Here is a 20,822-nt window from a genome sequence, read left to right on the forward strand (position 1 = left end):
ACTTCCCTGTGTTTGAAATACGTTGATACATTTGTTAAAACAGTTTCTTCATGCCTATGGATTCTTGTATGGTCGTTTCTAGTTTGTTTGTAAGCCTTTTGTTTTATTGTTTCTTCTTTTCCTCCATTTTCCCCAAAACAGATCCCTGTTTCTTTCTTTCTTTTTCCATCTGACACGTTGTATGAAAGAAGCCAAACGCAGAGTATGGAATCCAATGTACTTAACCCATTCAACTCCGATGACAAGATGTCTTGTCATTTGGTCAAATAAAACAAAAAATCATAAAACACCAAAATGTTTGATCAAACACCAGAAAAATATGACGTCAATCCTCGCTTCGCTCGCAGCGAAGCGAGGATTGACGTCATATTTTTCTGGTGTTTGATCAAACATTTTGGTGTTTTATGATTTTTTGTTTTATTTGACCAAATGACAAGACATCTTGTCATCGGAGTTGAATGGGTTAACGTTTCGCCCAGCAGGGCTTCTTCAGAAATAACATAGTGGACAAACATCTGACTCCTTATATAACCGAACTTGTGGGGAGAAACGAACATGAAACTGGTGTAAACACAATTTGCGTAAATTGCTTGTTACTTTGTTATTAAAACTACTAAAGGTTTATCTATTGTAAAAAAAAATACATCGTTTAGATTTATATTGTATATATATATATTATATATATATATAAGGAGTCAGATGTTTGTTCACTGTTATTTCTGAAAAAGCCCTGCTGGGCGAAACGTTAAATACATTGGATCCCATACTCTGCGTTTGGCTTCTCTCCTACAGTGCTGTTGCAGTCGTTGCTGCTTTTACTGACACATTGTGTTGAATCAGTCTTGTTTCTGCTTCTTCCTTCCACTAATCTTCGACACATGTTTGTTCACTCCCAAGTCGTAAATGTAAAGAAAGTCTTCATTTCCTCCATATCCCCGTAGTATTCATGAATTCCTCCCGGTCTTCATCTTCAAAGAATTTCTTTAAACCTGAGTAATTTACCTTCCCAAAATTGACTCACCCTTGTGTGATTCATACCTTGGATTGTGTGTGTGTGATTCACCTTGGTCTTTGGAACACGTGTTGGACTCGTGATCGACAGCTATTTCCCTCCCAGAAGAGAGCTCAGAGCTCGTATGACCGATCTATGGGTAATGCTTTGACCTTACACGCACACACACACCCAACTCCCCGCCCACGACAGTTAGAGTAACGACTCGAAGCGCAGCGATACTGAAATTATTTTCAGCCCTGGGCAGGATTCGAACCTGGACCGCCGTAGTGACAGTCTGGGACTCTACCAACCGTGCCACCGAGTCGTGTAGTGTGTGTGTGTGTGTGTGTGTGTGTATTTACCTAGTTGTATTTACCTAGTTGTATTTTACGGGAAGGGGAGCTATGCTCGTGGGGTCCCGTCTTCATATCTCATTTTATCTAAACTATTTTTAAATTCATGTATTGTTTTTGCACACACCACTTTCTCATCTAACTTGTTCCAACTGTCTATTGCTCTGTGAGGAAAGCTGTTCTTTTTCAAATCTCTTCTATAGCTGTCTTTTTTTATTTTCTTTCCGTGTCCTCTTGTATTTCTGTCATCCCATTTTATCAGATTCTCTCTATCAGTAATTTCTATGCCTTTCATGATTCTGTAAATAGCTATCAAATCTCCTCTCTCTCTTCTTTGCTCTAGTGTCTGTAGTTCAAGTTTTTGTAGTCTCTCTTCATATGATAGTTTTGAGAGTGTTGGTGCCAGTTTTGTAATTGCTCTTTGTATTCTTTCAAGTTTTTTTTATACATTTTTTTGTACTTGGTGACCATATTGTTGCTGCATATTCTAATCTTGGTCTTATCAGGGTGATTAGGATTTTCCTCACCATTTCTTCATCCAGGTATGTAAATGCCACTTTGATTGTTCTTATTAAATTATAAGTTTCTCCAAAAATCTTATTTATATGTTTTTCAGGTGACATATTATTCATAACAATGACTCCCAGGTCCTTCTCATTTTCTACTTTTTTTATTCCCTCTTCTCCCAAATTATATGATCCTGTTATTCTGTTTTTGCTTTTTCCAAATTCCATTATACTACACTTTTTTGTATTGAACTCCATCTCCCACTTCTTGCTCCATTCCTGTACTTTATTTAGATCTCTCTGTAGTGATTCACAATCTTCTTCAGTTTTCACTCTTTTCAGTAGTTTTGCATCGTCTGCAAAGAAGCTCATATAGCTTTCAATTCCTTCATCCATATCATTAATATATATAGCAAACATTATTGGGGCCAGGACTGTTCCCTGCGGGACACCGCTTATTACTTCATTCCATTTTGAGTGCTGGTTTCTTATCACTACTCTCATTTTTCCTTTCTTGCAAAAAGTCTTCCATCCAATTTAGTAATTTACCTTGTATTCCTCCTTCAGATTCTAGTTTCTTAAGCAACTTCTTATGTGGTACTTTGTCAAAAGCTTTTTTTAGGTCTAGAAATGCACAATCAGCCCATCCATCTCTTTCTTGTATTATATCTATTAGCCTTGAATAGAAACATATTAAATTGGTGACGCATGATCGTCCTTGTCTGAATCCAAATTGCCTTGGATTTAGTACGTTGTTTTTTTCCAAGTATTTTACCCATCTATTTTTGATAATTCTTTCACAAATTTTTGCTATTGTACTTGTTAGAGAGACTGGTCTATAGTTGGTAGGTTCTTCTTTATTTCCTCCTTTATATATAGGTACTATATTTGCTTTTTTCCAATCTTCTGGAACTTTTCCTTCTTTCAAGGAACTGCTTATTATGCTATGTATTTTGTCTGTCAGTTCATTCCTGCATTCTTTCAGAATCCAGTTTGCTATTTCATCTGGTCCATGTGATTTTCTGACATCAAGATTACTCAATTGTATCAATATTTCATTCTTTGATACTTCTATTTTTTCTATAGGGGGGACTTTCTCTTTCCATTCAATCTCTTCAGGTTGTATGTTCTCCCTTGTAAACACTGATTTAAAATGTTTGTTCATAATTTCCGCCATTTCCATTTCCTCAGTGTATTCAACTCCCCCTTGTCTTAATTTCTCCAAGTCCTGTTTGTTTTTCAGTTTATTGTTTACAAATCTGTAGAATAGTTTTGGTTGATCTTTACATTTTTCTATGACGTCTTTTTCATATTTTCTCTTTTCCTCTCTGCACGTTTGTACATATTCATTTCTATAACTGGTATATATTTTCCATTTTTCAGGTTTTCTGTCTTTTTTCCATCTGGTCCAGGCTTTGTCTCTTTTGTCTTTTAACTCCCTACAACTTTTGTTGTACCAGCATTTTACATATTCTTTTTCTTGTTTTTGTCTTGGGACATACTTTTCCACTCCTGTTTTGTAAATTTTTGTCAAAATATTCCATTTCTTTTCCACTGATGTTTCTTCTTTGTATATTTCTTCCCAGTTTTCTTGTTGAAAGAATTCTCTTATTTTATCAAAGTTTGTTTTTTCATACATCATTCTTTCTTTTCTATATTGTTCATTTCTTTTGATATATTTTTCTTCATTAAGTTCCAGTTCAATCAATATGTGGTCACTTTTACCTATTGGTGTTTTATATTCAATCTTGTCCACTATTCTAGGTTCAGATGTAATTAATAAGTCTAGTCTCGATGGTTCTTCTTCATTTCTATACCTAGTGTTCTCCTGTATCCATTGTGTCATTGTGTGGTCAATAATCATCTCAAGTAGAGCGTTTCCCCATGAGTCATCTCCACCCTTTACTGTCATTTCTTCCCAGCAGATTTCTTTGCAATTAAAGTCGCCCATCATAACTATTCTTCCTCCATCTTCCATTATTTTATTTAATGTTATCTTTGTGTCCTCTAACATACTTTTATGTTCACTCTCCTCCCATGAGGCTGTTTTTGGAGGCACATAATTTATCACAAATTTTCTGCTCTTCTTATCTCTGTCTTCCACTTCTATCATAATCATCTCTACTGTATTCTTTCCATATATGACACCTTTCACGTTTATATCCTTCTTAGTCAGGAACATAACTCCACCCCCTTGCTTTTTCTCTCTGTTTCTAATCCAATAATTGTATGCATCATGTCCTACACTGTTGGGTGGTAGTGGGCCTTTTAATTTTGTTTCTACAATTCCCATTATGTCCGGTTCTTTTTCTTTCAAATAATCATTCAGCTCATTCAATCCTGTTATTAATCCATCTATATTTGTGTAAGACACTCTTAGTTTTCTGCCACTTCCATTGTGTTCTCTGTTTCCCTTATGTTTTTCTTTTGTATGTCGAACTTCCTTAGTTTCATGTTCACTACTCTCCAATAGAATCTCTCTTTCTCTGACTCCGTTCTGTTCTCGTTTTTTGCCTTAGCTTCCAGTCTTTTCTGCTTTTCTTCCTCTCTTTCCTCTTTATTCATTTCTCTTTTTATCCATATCTTTTTGTATTGTTCACTTGTTGCTAGTTTCCCTGTTTTGGATAAGATATTCTCTGCCGTTGTTTGTGACTTGAATTTAATCTTAATTGGTCTGGTCTTATCTGTGCTATACTTTCCGAGTCTAAATTTCTCTTCGATTTGTTTCATAATTTCTGGTTCATCTTCCTGAACTGATTCTAGTAATTGGCTTACTTTTTCATTTTCCTCTTTGATTCTTGTGGTCCTATCTGTGTTGTGTTTCTCTTCCATTCCTAATATAATTATACATTTCTTCTTGTCTGCTAAATCTCTTACTATATTCTCCTTTTGTCTCATCACTTTAATAACCGAGTCTTCAGTATGTTCTTTCAATTGCTGTTTGACTATGTCAGTGAATGAAACCTTATTTCCTTCTTGGGTTTTCTTCCAATTTTTACTTTCTTTAGCTATCGTTTCTCTGTTTTCTTTACTATTCTTCTTCAATTCCTCATTCTCAACCTTTACATCTCTTAACTGTCTTTTTAGGTCTTCTATTTCATCAGTTAAGTTTTTATTCGCCTTTTCTAGTTCTTCCAATCTTTCAACCCTTTGTAAAATGGTGCTCATATGACCTAACCTACTCTCCAAGTCCTCGATCACCTTATCAACCTTCTTCTCTAGTCTTGTCAGTCGGGGGGGGGGGGGTTGTGTCCCCCCACTCTCTTTAAATCCCTTGAAAATATTCTCATCACTTTCTACTGTATTGTTCCTATCTATACTTCTAATCTTTACATTCTTATTAGACATTCCGTCGTCCTCCAGCTCGTCTTGCGGTCTCTTGTTTACTTTTCGGCGGTCTGTTAGGACCAAGTCCTCTACTTCCTCATTACCTTCCATTTCCCCAGCAATCCCTCCCCTTCTCCTCTTTCCTTACTTTCCCACTACCCCACGAGCAATTTCCCCCCACCCTGTAAATACAAAAAGGCACTTCTCTTTGCGTTGGGATCCACAAACTGCACTTTTCATCAGAACGTTCTTCAAGCCGTCCGTTCGTTGAAAGTGTGTGTGTGTGTGTGTGTGTGTGTGTGTGTGTGTGTGTACCTAGTTGTACCTAGTTGTATTATACGGGAAAGGGAGCTATGCTCGTAGTGACCCGTCTTTGTATCTTTCAGCATTTAGTTTGTTCTTAAATTCTTGTATAATGTGTATGTGTGTGTGTGTGTGTGTGTGTGTGTGTGTGTGTGTGTGTGTGTGTGTGTGTGTGTGTGTGTGTGTGTGTGTGTGTGTGTGGACTTGTTTGCATAAGGTAAAATATTTAGTTATACATTACACACTTGCTGACGCCACATCACTTTGCATAGTTTTTTAGGAATAAAGAGAAATTTACTTAACCAATTCATAATGAAATTATATAAAGGATATGTGACGTTGAAATATGTCTCCATGAACTTACTTTTTATGTGGAGCAAAATATAACATTTTGTAATATCTTGCTGATTTTAACATTCGGAAACTTATGTTTATGATTAATATTTTGTCACCATCTTCTTTTAGGTTCCTTTCGTGTTTGTTAATCCGGCAGGGCTCTTGCCACACATGGAAGATATATTGGGCAATCCACATTATCCATCATACCAACCAGCACTACTTTTTCATCATAGCCATCCAATGCCCTTTGGCGTGCGCATCGCCAATACACTTCTAACAGTCTTCTCTCCTTTGGTGCACAAGCTAGCTATGACATCGTAAGTATATCATAGACTATTTTTTGTTACTTTAAAGCCTACCATGTGTTGACTCCTGATGCTATGCACTCTTTGATATATGTATATATATATATATATATATATATATATATATATATATATATATATATATATATATATGTGTGTGTGTGTGTGTGTGTGTGTGTGTGTGTGTGTGTGTGTGTGTGTGTGTGTGTGTGTGTGTGTGTGTGTGTGTGTGTGTGTGTGTTACTTCTGTCATTGTGGTCTGTCCCCGTTAGCAACCTGAATGTTACCATCAGATCACCTCTTTCTCTTCGATCTTTCATTTTTTTAGGCTCTCCTTGTTATTCTTATCTTCCAGTCTGAGAACCAATCTAGTTTCTGCCCTTTGTATTTTCTCGATCATGCTTATCTCATATTTTTCATTCTGTGTGAGGAACATACCATTGATGCATATTCCAGGTTTGGTTGGATTACGGTTTCTGCTTTTTTTTTCATATAATGCAAACCCGCATCGGAGTTTGATTTCATTATGAATTGGGTAAGTACCCGCCCACGAGAGTCAGAGTAACGACCCGAAGCGCAGCGGTACCGAAATAATTTTGGCCCTGGGCAAGATTCGAACCATGAGCTGCGAATCCTGTGTGTGTGTGTGTGTGTGTGTGTGTGTGTGTGTGTGTGTGTGTGTGTGTGTGTGTGTGTGTATTCACCTCGGATCTGCTGCAGTCTGTGTGTGTGTGTGTGTGTGTGTGTGTGTGTGTGTGTGTGTGTGTGTGTGTATTTACCTAGTTGTAGTTGTATTTTACGGGAAGGGGAGCTATGCTCGTGGGGTCCCGTCTTCATATGTGTTGGTGCCAGTTTTGTAATTGCTCTTTGTATTCTTTCAAGGTTGAAGTGTGTGTGTGTGTGTGTGTGTATGTGTGTGTGTGTGTGTGTGTGTGTGTGTGTGTTTAATGTTTTTTTTTTCTTTCTTTCTTCAGAATGGAGTGGGAAAGCAAGTCAAGGAACCTGTTCCCAGATGACCTACCACCTCTTCAGACCATTCAAAGGAAACCAAATCTAATATTTCTTAATAGGTAAGTGGTAAAGTACATTAATAGCATGAATGTATCACTGATGACTACTTTCACACAAGGACAGCCATGTACACTTTAACAGGTAGTACCTAGGATAGCTTTGTCCCTCCAATGTGTAATCCTGCCCCAGAACTGAATTAAATTATTTGGTGTTAACTAAAACAAAAATATGTACAGTTACAATCACGATCCACAGTTTCTACCACATCCTGGCTCCCCATATGCCCTTCTAGTCGGGAGCTGTGTAGCGGACATTAAAAAACCAAGAACTATAGTCACCCCTCAAACACATCTATAAACTGGTGTAAACGCCAACGACTGGGAACGCGGAAGTTTTTCACATGATATGCTTGCACTTTAAGATCCACTTGACAGTTATACAGATTAATTCACGAAGTTCAATCATTATGACTATGACTTTATGTAAAAATATTTCTGTTCTAGAATCTTATTTTAACATAATTAAGGTTTTCGTTTTCAGCCAATCCTTAGGATTCAACCTCCTTGTGATCCAGTCCCTTCCCTTATTTTCCTTTCACTAGATGTTAGATGTAGTATTTAGAGTTCTGTTATGTATCATTTCTTCTAGTTTTGTTTACTGGAATGCCATATATTTTCTTTGATAATAACCATCTTGTTATGAAATCTAAAGCCCGACACCACATTTTAATACAACGTCTGTGTATTTGTTTCTCATCTTGGTTTTAGTACTATATATTTATTAAGTGTTTCCGGAAAAATAAAAATCACTGACATCTGGAAACAATTTTCATTCTTTTTTGGAAAATCAGCCCTTACAATTACCTTTGATAATGCCATGTACAGTTAGATAAGTTACTAAAAATATTTCCTGTAATTTGTAACTCATAAGTAATTGAGTACTGAGGTTATTTCTTTTTGCAGCATAACGACCATGGAGGTTCCAAGAGCTTATGTGCCCAACATCATTCATGCTGGTGGTGTTCACCTCCGCCCAGCTAAGCCACTTCCCAAGGTGAGTACGGCCTACACTATAACCTTTTCTTTTCCCCAAGCCTCAAGGGATGATTCCAGTTCTGGGATGAGAAAATCCTTGTTTAGTGGAATAAAGTGGTTAAGTGCAATATAAAAAGTGCAAAATGGTTAACCCATTAAACTCCGATGACAAGATTCTTGTCATTTGGTCAAATAGAACAAAAAATCATAAAACACAAAAATGTTTGATCAAACACCAGAAAAATATGGACTGACGTCTGACGAATACAAGTTGATATACAGCGGTGAAGAGGATGGCAGGTGTGGTATGACATTCATGCTAGCATCTGACATAGCATGAAGAGTGGATGACATAAGACGAAGAAGAGGAAGAATGATAAACATATCCTTGAGACTCATGAATACATTAGTTTTATTTAGGCCTATGCGCCTCAAAGTGGGAGGCCAGAGGAGGAGAAGGAAATATTTTATGAAGAGTTGCAGGAGATGGGAGATGAGACAAAAGCTAGAGAAAACTTGATAATGACGGGTGACTGGAATGGACATGTGGGAAGGAAGAGAGATGGTTATGAAGAAGTTGTTGGGGCTCATGGTGTTGGAGATAGAAATGATGATTGTAGAAGAGTGGATTTCTGCCTTCAAAACTATGCCGCCATTATGGACACATTCTATCAACATTAGGAATCGCACGAGTGGACATGGTGTGGATGGAGCCAGGAGCTGAGATATACGTACAAGAAGATTGATAATAGACCTATTATTTACAACAACAAAAAATGTGTATATATATATATATATATATATATATATATATATATATATATATATATATATATATTTGATATATCAAAACCATAACATCTGTATCAGCAGACTCAGATAATCGGATTATTGTTGTTAAGCTGAATCTAACCAAATTAAAACAGAAAACAACACGAGGTAGAATGAGGCTCAAGTTAGAAAACCTATGGGAAGAAAATAAACGAAGAGAATTACAAAACAAAGTTGAACACCATGCAAGAGCACAGGGAGAGGAAGAAGTCCAATGGGAGACATTTAAAGAAACATTAATACAGATATGCACCGAAATACCGGATACAAAAACCCTGAAAGGAACGAAGAAAAAACAAACACTATGATAAACTGGAGAGCTTAAAGAGGCTGATAAAAGAAAAATGCGGACTTTCCGGAGATGGATGAAGACAAGACAACCAAATGATAGGGCTGCATACACAGTAGAGAGGCAAACGGCTGAAGATGTTAAAAAGATATGCAAGAGAGAAGCTTCTAATAACTGATTTAGGGTACCCGTTGTCCGCAAAGACCTTCTCCAGGTATTTCCTCTCTTCTTTCAAGTTCTCTTCGGCAGAGCACAAATTCCCCGGTCTCGACCACAACAACGTCTTTACCACACTCTTCTTATGCTCCACCGGGTGGCAACTGTCATAATCCAAAAGCCTGTCTGTATGTGTGTCCTTTCTATATACACACGTAGTCAAATTGGCCCAAAATCTTGTTACCAGGACATCCAGAAACGGTAGCCGTCCTTCCACGTCCCTCTCCATCTCAAACTGGATGGCTTCATTCCTCCCATTCAAGAAGTTGAGGAAGCAATCAACCTTCCCCTCCTTCATTATCACGAAGACGTCATCCACATATCTCACCCACGTTTGCAGAGTTACTGGTGCCTCAACCGACATCTCTTCCTCAAACTCCTGCATCGCCTCTCTCTTCTTTGTTCCAGAGTCAGTAGTTCTAGTTTCGACAATCTTTCTTCATATGACATTTTTGATAGTATTGGGGCCATCTTCGTAGTTGCTCTCTAGATTCTCTCAATTTTCTTCATATTCTTTTTAGTACTGGGTGATCATAGTCACGCTGCATACTCCAATTTGTGCTTTATCGGTGTGACTAATATTTTCTTTACCATTTCTTCATCCAAGTAAGTAAAAGTCACTTTTATTGATTTTAACAAGTTATAGATGTGTGTGCGTGAGCGTGTGTGCGTGTGTATTTACCTAGTTTTACCTAGTTGTATTTACCTTGTTGTATTATACGGGAAGGGAGCTATGCTCGTGAGGACCCGTCTTTGTATCTTTCAGCATCAAGTTTATCCTTAAAATCGTGAATATTATTTGCACACACTGTTTTTTCATCTAAGTTATTCCATATATCCAGCATTCTGTGTGGGAAGATATTCTTTTTCCTATCTCTTCCCTAGTTGTCCTTTTTGAGTTGTTTTTTTCATGACCTCTTGTTTTTCCATTGGCATTTTTTTTTCAATCTTTTCTGTCAAGGACTTCCATTCCTTTCATGATTCTATATATAGTCAGTAGATCACCTCTTTCTCTTCTTTGCTCTAGTGTTGGTAGTTCTAATTTCGATAATCTTTGCTCGTGTGTTAATTTGAGAAGAGCTGGTGCCAAATTTGTTGTTGCTCTCTGTATTCTTTCTAGTTTCCTTATATTCTTTTTAGTACTGGGTGTCCATAGTGTCACTGCATATTCCAGTTTTGGTCTAATCAATGTGGCTAATATATATGTATATATATATATATATATATATATATATATATTTATTTATATATATATATATATATATGTATATATATATATATATATATATATATATATATTTTTTATCATTTCTTCATCCAAGTATTCAAATGCCACTTCTTTCATTAACCTTAGTAGATTAAGTGTGTATTTACCTAGTTGTACCTAGTTGTATTTTACGGGAAGGGGAGCTATGCTCGTGGGGTCCCGTCTTCATATCTCATTTTATCTAAACTATTTTTAAATTCATGTATTGTTTTTGCACACACCACTTTCTCATCTAACTTGTTCCAACTGTCTATTACTCTGTGAGGAAAGCTGTTCTTTTTCAAATCTCTTCTATAGCTGTCTTTTTTTATTTTCTTTCCGTGTCCTCTAGTATTTCTGTCATCCCATTTTATCAGATTCTCTCTGTCAGTAATTTCTATGCCTTTCATGATTCTGTAAATAGCTATCAAATCTCCTCTCTCTCTTCTTTGCTCTAGTGTCTGTAGTTCAAGTTTTTCTAGTCTCTCTTCATATGATAGTTTTGAGAGTGTTGGTGCCAATTTTGTAATTGCTCTTTGTATTCTTTCAAGTTTTTTTATACATTTTTTTGTACTTGGTGACCATATCGTTGCTGCATATTCCAATCTTGGTCTTATCAGGGTGATTAGGATTTTCTTCACCATTTCTTCATCCAGGTATGTAAATGCAACTTTGATTGTTCTTATTAGATTATAAGTCTCTCCAAAAATCTTATTTATATGTTTCTCAGGTGACATATTATTCATAACAATGACTCCCAGGTCCTTCTCATTTTCTACTTTTTTTATTCCTTCTTCTCCCAATTTATATGCTCCTGTTATTCTGTTTTTGCTTTTTCCAAATTCCATTATACTACACTTTTTTGTATTGAACTCCATCTCCCATTTCCTACTCCATTCTTGTACCTTATTTAGATCTCTCTGTAGTGATTCACAATCTTCTTCAGTTTTCACTCTTTTCAGTAGTTTTGCATCATCTGCAAAGAAGCTCATATAGCTTTCTATTCCTTCATCCATATCATTAATATATATAGCAAACATTATTGGGGCCAGAACTGTTCCCTGCGGAACACCGCTTATTACTTCATCCCATTTTGAGTGTTGGTTTCTTATCACTACTCTCATTTTTCTTTCTTGCAAAAAGTCCTCCATCCAATTTAGTAGTTTGCCCTGTATTCCTCCTTCATTTTCTAATTTCTTAAGCAACTTCTTATGTGGTACTTTGTCAAAAGCTTTCTTTAGATATAAAAATGCACAGTCCGCCCATCCATCTCTTTCCTGTATTATATCTATTAGCCTTGAATAGAAACATATTAAATTGGTGACGCATGATCGTCCTTGTCTGAATCCAAATTGCCTTGGATTTAACACTTTGTTTTTTTCTAAATATTTTACCCATCTACTTTTGATCATTCTTTCACAAAGTTTTGCTATTGTACTTGTTAGAGAGACTGGTCTATAGTTGGTAGGTTCTTCTTTATTTCCTCCTTTGTATATAGGTACTATATTTGCTTTTTTCCAATCTTCTGGAACTTTTCCTTCTTTCAAGGAACTATTTAGTATGCTATGTATTTTGTCTGCCAGTTCATTCCTGCATTCTTTCAGTATCCAGTTTGCTATTTCATCTGGACCATGCGATTTTCTGACATCAAGATTACTCAAGTGTGTTAATATTTCATTCTTTGTTACTTCTATTTCTTCCATAGGGGGGACTTTCTCTTTCCATTCGTTCTCTTCAGGTTGTATGTTCTCCCTTGTAAACACTGATTTAAAATGTTTGTTCATAATTTCCGCCATTTCCATTTCCTCAGTGTATTCAACTCCCTCCTGTCTTAATTTCTCCAAGTCTTGTTTGTTTTTCAGTTTATTGTTTACAAATCTGTAGAATAGTTTTGGTTGATCTTTACACTTTTCTATGACATCTTTTTCATATTTTCTCTTTTCCTCTCTGCACATTTGTACATATTCATTTCTATAGCAGGTATATATTTTCCATTTTTCAGGTCTTCTGTCTTTTTTCGATCTGGTCCAGGCTTTGTCTCTTTTGTCTTTTAACTCCCTACAGCTTTTGTTGTACCAGCATTTTACATATTCTTTTTCTTGTTTTTGTCTTGGGACATACTTTTCCACTCCTTTTTTGTAAATTTTTGTCAAAATATTCCATTTCTCTTCTACTGTTGTTTCTTCTTTGTATATTTCTTCCCAGTTTTCTTGTTGAAAGAATTCTCTTATTTTATCAAAGTTTGTTTTTTCATACATCATTCTTCCTTTTCTGTATTGTTCATTTCTTTTCATATATTTTTCTTCATTAAGTTCCAGTTCAATCAATATGTGGTCACTTTTACTTATTGGTGTTTTATATTCAATTTTGTCCACTATTCTAGGTTCGGATGTAATTACTAGGTCTAGTTTTGATGGCTCTTCTTCATTTCTATACCTAGTGTTCTCCTGTATCCATTGTGTCATTGTATGGTCAGTAACCATCTCGAGTAGAGCGTTTCCCCATGAGCCATCTCCACCCTTTACTGTCATTTCTTCCCAGCAGATTTCTTTGCAATTAAAGTCGCCCATCATAACTATTTTTCCTCCCTCTTCCATTATCTTGTTTAATGTTATCTTTGTGTCCTCTAACATACTTTTATGTTCACTCTCTTCCCATGAGGCTGTTTTTGGGGGCACATAATTCATCACAAACTTTCTGTTCTTCTTATCTCTGTCTTCTACTTCCATCATTATCATCTCTACTGTATTCTTTCCACCCTTCACGTTTATATCCTTCTTAGTCAGGAACATAACTCCACCCCCTTCCTTTTTCACTCTGTTTCTAATCCAATAATTATATGCATCATGTCCTACACTGTTGGGTGGTAGTGGACCTTTTAATTTTGTTTCTACAATTCCCATTATGTCTGGTTCTTTTTCTTTCAAATAATCATTCAGTTCATTCAATCCTGTTATTAATCCATCTATATTTGTGTAAGACACTCTTAGTTTTCTGCCACTTCCATTGTGTTCTCTGTTTCCCTTTTGTTTTTCTCTTGTATGTCGACTTTCTTTAGTTTCATATTCACTACTCTCCAATAGAATCTCTCTTTTTCTGACTCCGTTCTTATCTCGTTTTTTTCCTTTGCTTCAAGTCTTTTCTGTTTTTCTTCCTCTCTTTTCTCTTTATTCATTTCCCTTTTTATCCATACCTTTTTATATTGTTCACTTGTTGCTAGTTTCCCTGTTTTGGATAAGATATTCTCAGCCGTAGTTTGTGACCTGAATTTAATCTTGATTGGTCTGGTCTTGTCTGTACTATATTTCCCTAGCCTGAATTTCTCTTTGATTTGTTTCATTATTTCTGGTTCATCTTCCTGAACTAATTCTAGTAAAATTCTTATTTTTTCATTTTCCTCTTTGATTCTTGTGGTTCTATCTGGGTTATGTTTCTCTTCCATTCCTAATATGATTATACATTTCTTTTTGTCTGCTAAGTCTCTTACTATATTCTCCTTCTGTCTCATCACTTTAATAACTGAGTTTTCAGTTTGTTCATTCATTTGCTGTCTGATTATGTCAGTGAATGCAACTTTGCTATTTTCATGAATTTTTTTCCAACCCTCCTTGTTCTCCTTATTATTCTCCTTTAAGACTTTATTCTCATCTTTTACTTCTTTTAACTGTTTTTTTTAATTCTTCAATTTCCTTAGTTAAGTTTTTGTTCGCCCTCTCTAGTTCTTCCAATTTTTCAACTCTTCGTATAATACTGTCAACATGACCGAACCTACGCTCCAAGTCCTCGATCATCTTATCGACCTTCTCTTCTAGTGTTGTCAGGGGGGGTTGTGTCCCCCCCACCCTCTTTAAATCCCTGGAAAATATTCTCATCACTTTCTACTGTATTGCTCTTATCTATACTTCTAATCTTTACATTTTTATTAGACATTTCATCGTCATCGGGAGGCCTTTTGTTTACCTTTCGCCTGTCTGCCTGGGCCAAGTCTACTCCTTCCTCATTTCCATCCATTTCCCTCAGTAATCCCTCCCCCTTTCCTCTTTCCCTACTTTCCTACTACTCCACGAGCAATTTCCCCCACCCTGTAAATACAATAGGCACTTCTCTTTGCGTTGGGATCCACAAACTTCAATTCTCTTCAGAACGTCTTCTAAGCCGTCCATTCGTTGAAGTGTGTGTGTGTGTGTGTGTGTGTGTGTGTGTATTTACCTAGTTGTATTTACCTAGTTGTATTTTGCGGGAAGGGGAGCTATGCTCGTGATGTCCCGCCTTTGTATCTTGCAGTGTCTAGTTTGTTTTTAAACTCATGAATGGTTTTTGCGCATACTATTTCATTGTCCAGTTTGTTCCAAGTGTCCAAAACTCTATGAGGAAAACTGTTTTTCTTCAGTTCTCTTCTATAGCTATGTTTTTTTATTTTCTTTCCATGTCCTCTTGTGTTTCTTTTGTCCCAGTTAAGTAAGTTCTCACTATCGAGTACCTCTGTGCCTTTCATGATTCTGTAGATGGTCAATAGGTCACCTCTCTCTCTTCTTTGCTCCAGTGTCGGTAACTCCAGTTTAGCCAATCTCTCTTCGTATGATAGGTTTGCAAGTGCAGGTGCCATTTTTGTAGCTGCTCTTTGGATTCTTTCTATTTTCTTTATATTCTTTTTGGTACTGGGGGACCACAATGTCGCTGCATACTCTAATCTAGGCCTTATCAATGTAACCAATATTTTTTTCATCATGTCTTCGTCCAAGTATGTAAACGCCACTTTTATTGATCTTAGCAAGTTGTAAGTCTCCCCGACAATTTTGTTAATCTGTATATCATAGGACAAGTCGTTCGTGATAATTACTCCCAAATCTTTTTCGGATCCTACTTTCTTTACTTCTTTGGTTCCAATTGTATATTTTCCTGATATTCTGTTTTTGCTTTTTCCAAACTCCATTATGCTACACTTCTTAGTATTAAAGTCCACTTCCCATTTCTGACTCCAGTTCCATACCCTATTTAGGTCTTCTTGCAGTGCTTCACAGTCCTCATCAGTTTCTATTTTCCTTAGCAGTTTGGCGTCATCGGCAAAGAAGCTCATGTAGCAGTTCACGTCCTCATCCATGTCATTCATATAGATAGCAAACATTATTGGTGCCAGCACAGATCCTTGCGGTACTCCACTGATCACCTCTTTCCAGTCTGAATATTTTTCTCTGAGCACTACTCTCATCTTTCTACCAGTCAGAAAGTCCTCTATCCATTTTAGTAGGTTTCCCTGTATTCCTCCTATGTGTTCCAGTTTTTTTAGTAGTTTTCTGTGTGGTACTTTGTCAAAGGCTTTTTGCAAGTCTAGTAATGCACAATCAGCCCATCCATTTCTTTCTTGCACTATGTCTATTAGTCTTGAGTAAAAGCATATTAAGTTTGTGGAGCATGATCTTCCTTGTCTGAATCCGAATTGTCTTGGGTTTAATATGTCATTGTCTTCCAGATGTTTTACCCATCTATTCTTGATTATTTTCTCACAAATTTTGGCAATGGTGCTTGTTAGTGATACTGGCCTATAGTTGGTGGGTTCTTCTTTGTTTCCTCCTTTGTGTATTGGTACAATGTTAGCGTTTTTCCAGTCCTCGGGTATCTTTCCTTCTTTGAGTGAGCTGTTTATTAAGATGTGTATTTTGTCTGTTAGTTCTTCTTTGCACTCCTTTAGAATCCAATTTGCAATACCGTCCGGCCCATGTGATTTTCTGACATCCAGCCTTGATAAATGTTCTGATATTTCCTTTAGTGATGCTGTAAACTCATTCATGAGGGGAGATTTCTTGTTTTTGTCTATGTCACAATTCGGTATTTTCTCTCTGGTGAAAACAGATTTAAAGTGATTGTTCATGACTTCGGCCATCTCTAAATCTTCTGTGTATTCTATGTTTCCTTGGCATAGTTTCACCAATTCCTGTTTGTTTTTAAGTTTACCATTCACATACCGATAGAATAGTTTGGGTTGCTCTTTGCATTTGTCTATAATATCCTTCTCATGGTTCCTTTTCTCCTCTCTTCTCACATTAACATACTCATTTCTATAGTTAACATAAATTTGCCATTTGCTTTGTTTTTTGTCTTTTCTCCACTTTTTCCAAGCTTTGTCCCTTCTGTCTTTTGCCTCACTGCATCTTTTGTTGAACCAACATTTAATGTACTCTCTCTCTCGCTTTTGTCTTGGTACATTGTAGTTTTCCATCAATATATTCCATTTCTCTTCCACTGCTGTTTCTTCCCTGTAAAATATTTCCCAGTTTGCATTCCGGAAGAATGTCTTTAGCTTTGTAAAGTCTGTTTTGTTGTACCTCAGTCTTCCTTTCCTATGCTTTTCGTTCCTCTCTATGTCTATTTCTTCCTTTAGTATAGTTTCGATGAGTACATGGTCACTCTTTCCAATTGGTGTCTCATACTGGACTTTATGCACTATTTCAGGCTCTGTTGTAAATATTAGATCTAGTTTCGATGGCTCTTCATTATTTCTGTACCTTGTGTTTTCACGGACCCATTGGGTCATTGTGTACTCCATGGTCATATCTAGCAGTACATTGCCCCACGAGTCATCTCCTCCTTGCACTGTCATGCTGTCCCAACAAATTTCTTTGCAATTGAAGTCCCCCATAACTACCAGATTACCCTTACCCATTAGTATCTCATTGAGTGATTTTCTTGTGTCATCTAGCATTTTTTTATGTTCAATTTCTTTCCAAGCGCTTGTTTTTGGAGGCACATAAGTCACCACAAACTTTCTACTTTTCATATTCTTGCCTTCGACTTTTATCATGATCAATTCAGCATTACCTTTGCCCTCTGCAATTTTTGTCACCTTTAGGTCTTTCTTGGCCAAGAACATGATTCCCCCTCCCTGTTTCTTGTCCCTGTTTTTTATCCAGTAGTTGTATAAACCTTGTCCGATAACAGTGGATGGTATTTCACCTCTTAGTTTAGTCTCTACAATTCCCATTATGTCTGGTTTTGCTTCTAACAGATAATCATTGAGTTCGTTCAGTCCCGAAATTAGTCCGTCAATGTTGGTATAGGCCACTTTTAATTTTCTTCCTTCTCCCTGGTTTCTTCTTCCCTTGTTTTGTTCGTTTTGAAGCGCCATTGTCTTAATCTCAAGTCTATTACTCTCCACTGGAATTCTTTGCATTCTGTCTCCGATCTTTTCAAGTTTTTTTCCTTTGCTTCTTCTCTTAGCGCCCTTTCTTTTTCTAATTCCTCAGTACTCATTTCTCTTTTTATCCATATCTTATTGTATTTTTCACTCTTTGCCAAGTTACCTACTTTTTCAAATATGTCTTCTACTACCACTTGTGACCTTAGTTTTATCTTTAGAGGTCGATTCCTATCCTTAGTATAGCGACCAATTCTGTAAGTCTCTTCTAAGTCTGTGCCTGAATCACTATCTCCCCCCTGAATTTCATTAAGGATTTCTACTGCTGTCTCTTTTTCTTCTTTTTCTCTCATGTACCTCGCCAATCCTTGTTTTTCTTTAAGCCCATAAACCACAATACATTTCTTCCTATCTACTGTGTCCCTGACCCAATTTGCTTTTTCGTTAATCACTTGAATGATTGTGTCTTTTGCATTATCTTGCATTTGCTGCTTGACTATTTCTTTGAAAGCAATTTCTTTATTTTCAATATTTTCTTTCCACTTCTTAATTTCCTGGATACTGTCCCCACCTAAGTTTTCTTCGATCTTTTGTGTCAATTCTTGTAATTTGTTGTTCACTTCCTGCTTTAGATTTTCGCTATTATTATCATTAGTTTTCTTCTTTTCATTATCATTCTTCAGTTCATTTATGTCTCTTTTCATTTCTTTAATTTCGTTTGTAAGATCCAAGTTAGCTTTTTTCAGGTCAGAAATTTCATGGTTAGTCTTAGATAAACAATCAATTAAACCAATGACCTCTTTTCTTAAGTCCATGATTTCATTTTCCCACCGAGTCCTATTTTTGCTCATCTCTCTCTCTATCTCTAATAATCTACTTAAGTTCTTTCTTTCGTACTTACCAAACCCTAAGAAATCATTGTCATAACACGTGTTTTGTTGAGTGTTTACATCGCGGTTCAGTGGATTGCCGCGAGAGGGCTCTGATTCGCAACTGGCTTTCGAGTCGTTTTCATTCATTTTTGCTAATTTCGAGTTAACACAATTATCTAGCACTGTGTGTGTGTGTGTGTGTGTAAGATCAAAGAATTACCCATAGGTTAATCTATATATGAGCTCTGAGCTCTCATCTGGAAGGGTAATACTACCCTTCCAGATGAGAGCTATGGGTAATTCTTTGATCTTACACACGCGCACACACACACACACACACACACACACACACACACACACACACACACACACACACACACACACACACACACACACGAATCCAACATGTGATCCAAGACCGAGGTGAATCACCACAACTGAAATATTCACAATCCAAACACAGTCAAAGAAAAATAATTTGTAACATCACAAATATCTAAATAGCACCCACTACATCAGTTCCACAGAGCTACCACTCTCAACTCACTAACAACCCATATACTGGAAGGTGATATGAATGCCCACCACCCATTTTGGCTAAACACACAAACACAGAAACAGTCGAAACACATGAGCAATAAAGAAGTTCCAGCCCATCTTCGCTTATTCTTCCTCCACCCACACTCTCATCTGTCTAAACCATTCATCCATATATATATGCATATATATATGTATGTATGTATATATATATATATATGTATACATATATATATGTATATATATATATATATATATGTATATATATATATATATATATATATATATATATATATAATATATATATATATATATGCAACCCCCTCCTCCACTCTCTCCTTCCCGACATGCTGGGCCAAGCCGGCTAGGTTCGCATATATAAGTCACCAACCGACGATTTCCTTCGTCATTTCTTCGGACCTTTAATTTTGTAAGTATTGGTCCTCAACGGCCCATGTATCGAGATAGGATTTGAATTATTGCTGATTTATTTATGTCTATTTTCGTGATTGTGATTTTTTTTTAAGTTAACACCCTTGTTCTTTATTTCTGTATGTCAGGAATATTTATGTTACAGATTTTCCTGAAGTTGTCTCCTTGCAGACAAAACGTTCAATGAATTAATCATTTTGGCAATCTGGTTTATGCCCACCCTCCAAATGCCAGAGTACTGGTTAGAAATCTTGAGAATACCCATAAGAATATTAACAACCTCCTTAATGCTGTCGACTTTGATAGCGCATACATACAAGAGAATCTGCTCCCTAGATATTCAAACACACACACACACACACACACACACACACACACACACATATATATATATATATATATATATATATATATATATATATATATATATATATATATATATATATATATATATACACACGAGGGATACTTTCAAAGTTGATTTTGTCAGTATGAATATTCATCATCACTACAGTCGTATTCCGCATTACTGAAAGATTTTTTGTATGGCAGGATCTGGAGGACTGGGTGCAGGCTTCTGGAGAAAATGGATTTATCTTCTTCAGTCTTGGATCAGCAGTAATACCTTCTGACATGCCTGAAAAGTAAGTATGCGCTCTTTTCTTATATGAAGTGGAAGTTATTAGTATGTAAATGCAAAATTGAAGTGCATAGTTACACTTATGCTGGGATGTAATTGGAAATTCAAATAGACGAAGTTCATTTGAATCCCCACATGGGGTATTGACTGCATAAGTTTTATGCAGTCGATATGCTAGACTTTTACTACATTCTTATGAACCAGAGTCATGTAGCAGTCTCTTATGATTAGAGACTCTCCATACAAATAAGAATGCTGATCATTTTGAGCTCTTATTCTTTTCTTCTATTTTGAATCTCAAAGGATTACAAAGGATTACAAAGGCGGAGCATGCCAACAGGAGACCTTTTGATCCATATCTATGTCGGATGCGAAAAGAAAATCATATTAATAATAAAACAATAAATAAAAACTATGATAATGTAAATAACAAATAAAATACATAAATAAATGCA

The 20,822-nt window shown here is 36.3% G+C and overlaps 1 protein-coding gene across 2 annotated transcripts in view; it reads left to right on the forward strand.

Moving 5' to 3' along the window:
- Positions 1 to 20,371, forward strand: part of LOC143030946 (UDP-glucosyltransferase 2-like) — a gene marked incomplete at its 3' end in the record, with an annotated part of 72,256 nt that extends 51,885 nt beyond the window's left edge. For both annotated transcript variants that reach the window (XM_076194240.1, XM_076194241.1), the window contains 4 exon segments: positions 5,949 to 6,139; positions 7,102 to 7,197; positions 8,101 to 8,191; positions 20,280 to 20,371. In XM_076194240.1, the coding sequence (XP_076050355.1) occupies positions 5,949 to 6,139; positions 7,102 to 7,197; positions 8,101 to 8,191; positions 20,280 to 20,371 (470 nt within the window).
- Positions 20,372 to 20,822: the final 451 nt, after the last annotated feature.

Source organism: Oratosquilla oratoria, chromosome 12 (assembly GCF_046742065.1).
Source record: "Oratosquilla oratoria isolate Oo_2021 chromosome 12, ASM4674206v1, whole genome shotgun sequence".
Taxonomy (NCBI): Eukaryota; Metazoa; Arthropoda; class Malacostraca; order Stomatopoda; family Squillidae; genus Oratosquilla; species Oratosquilla oratoria.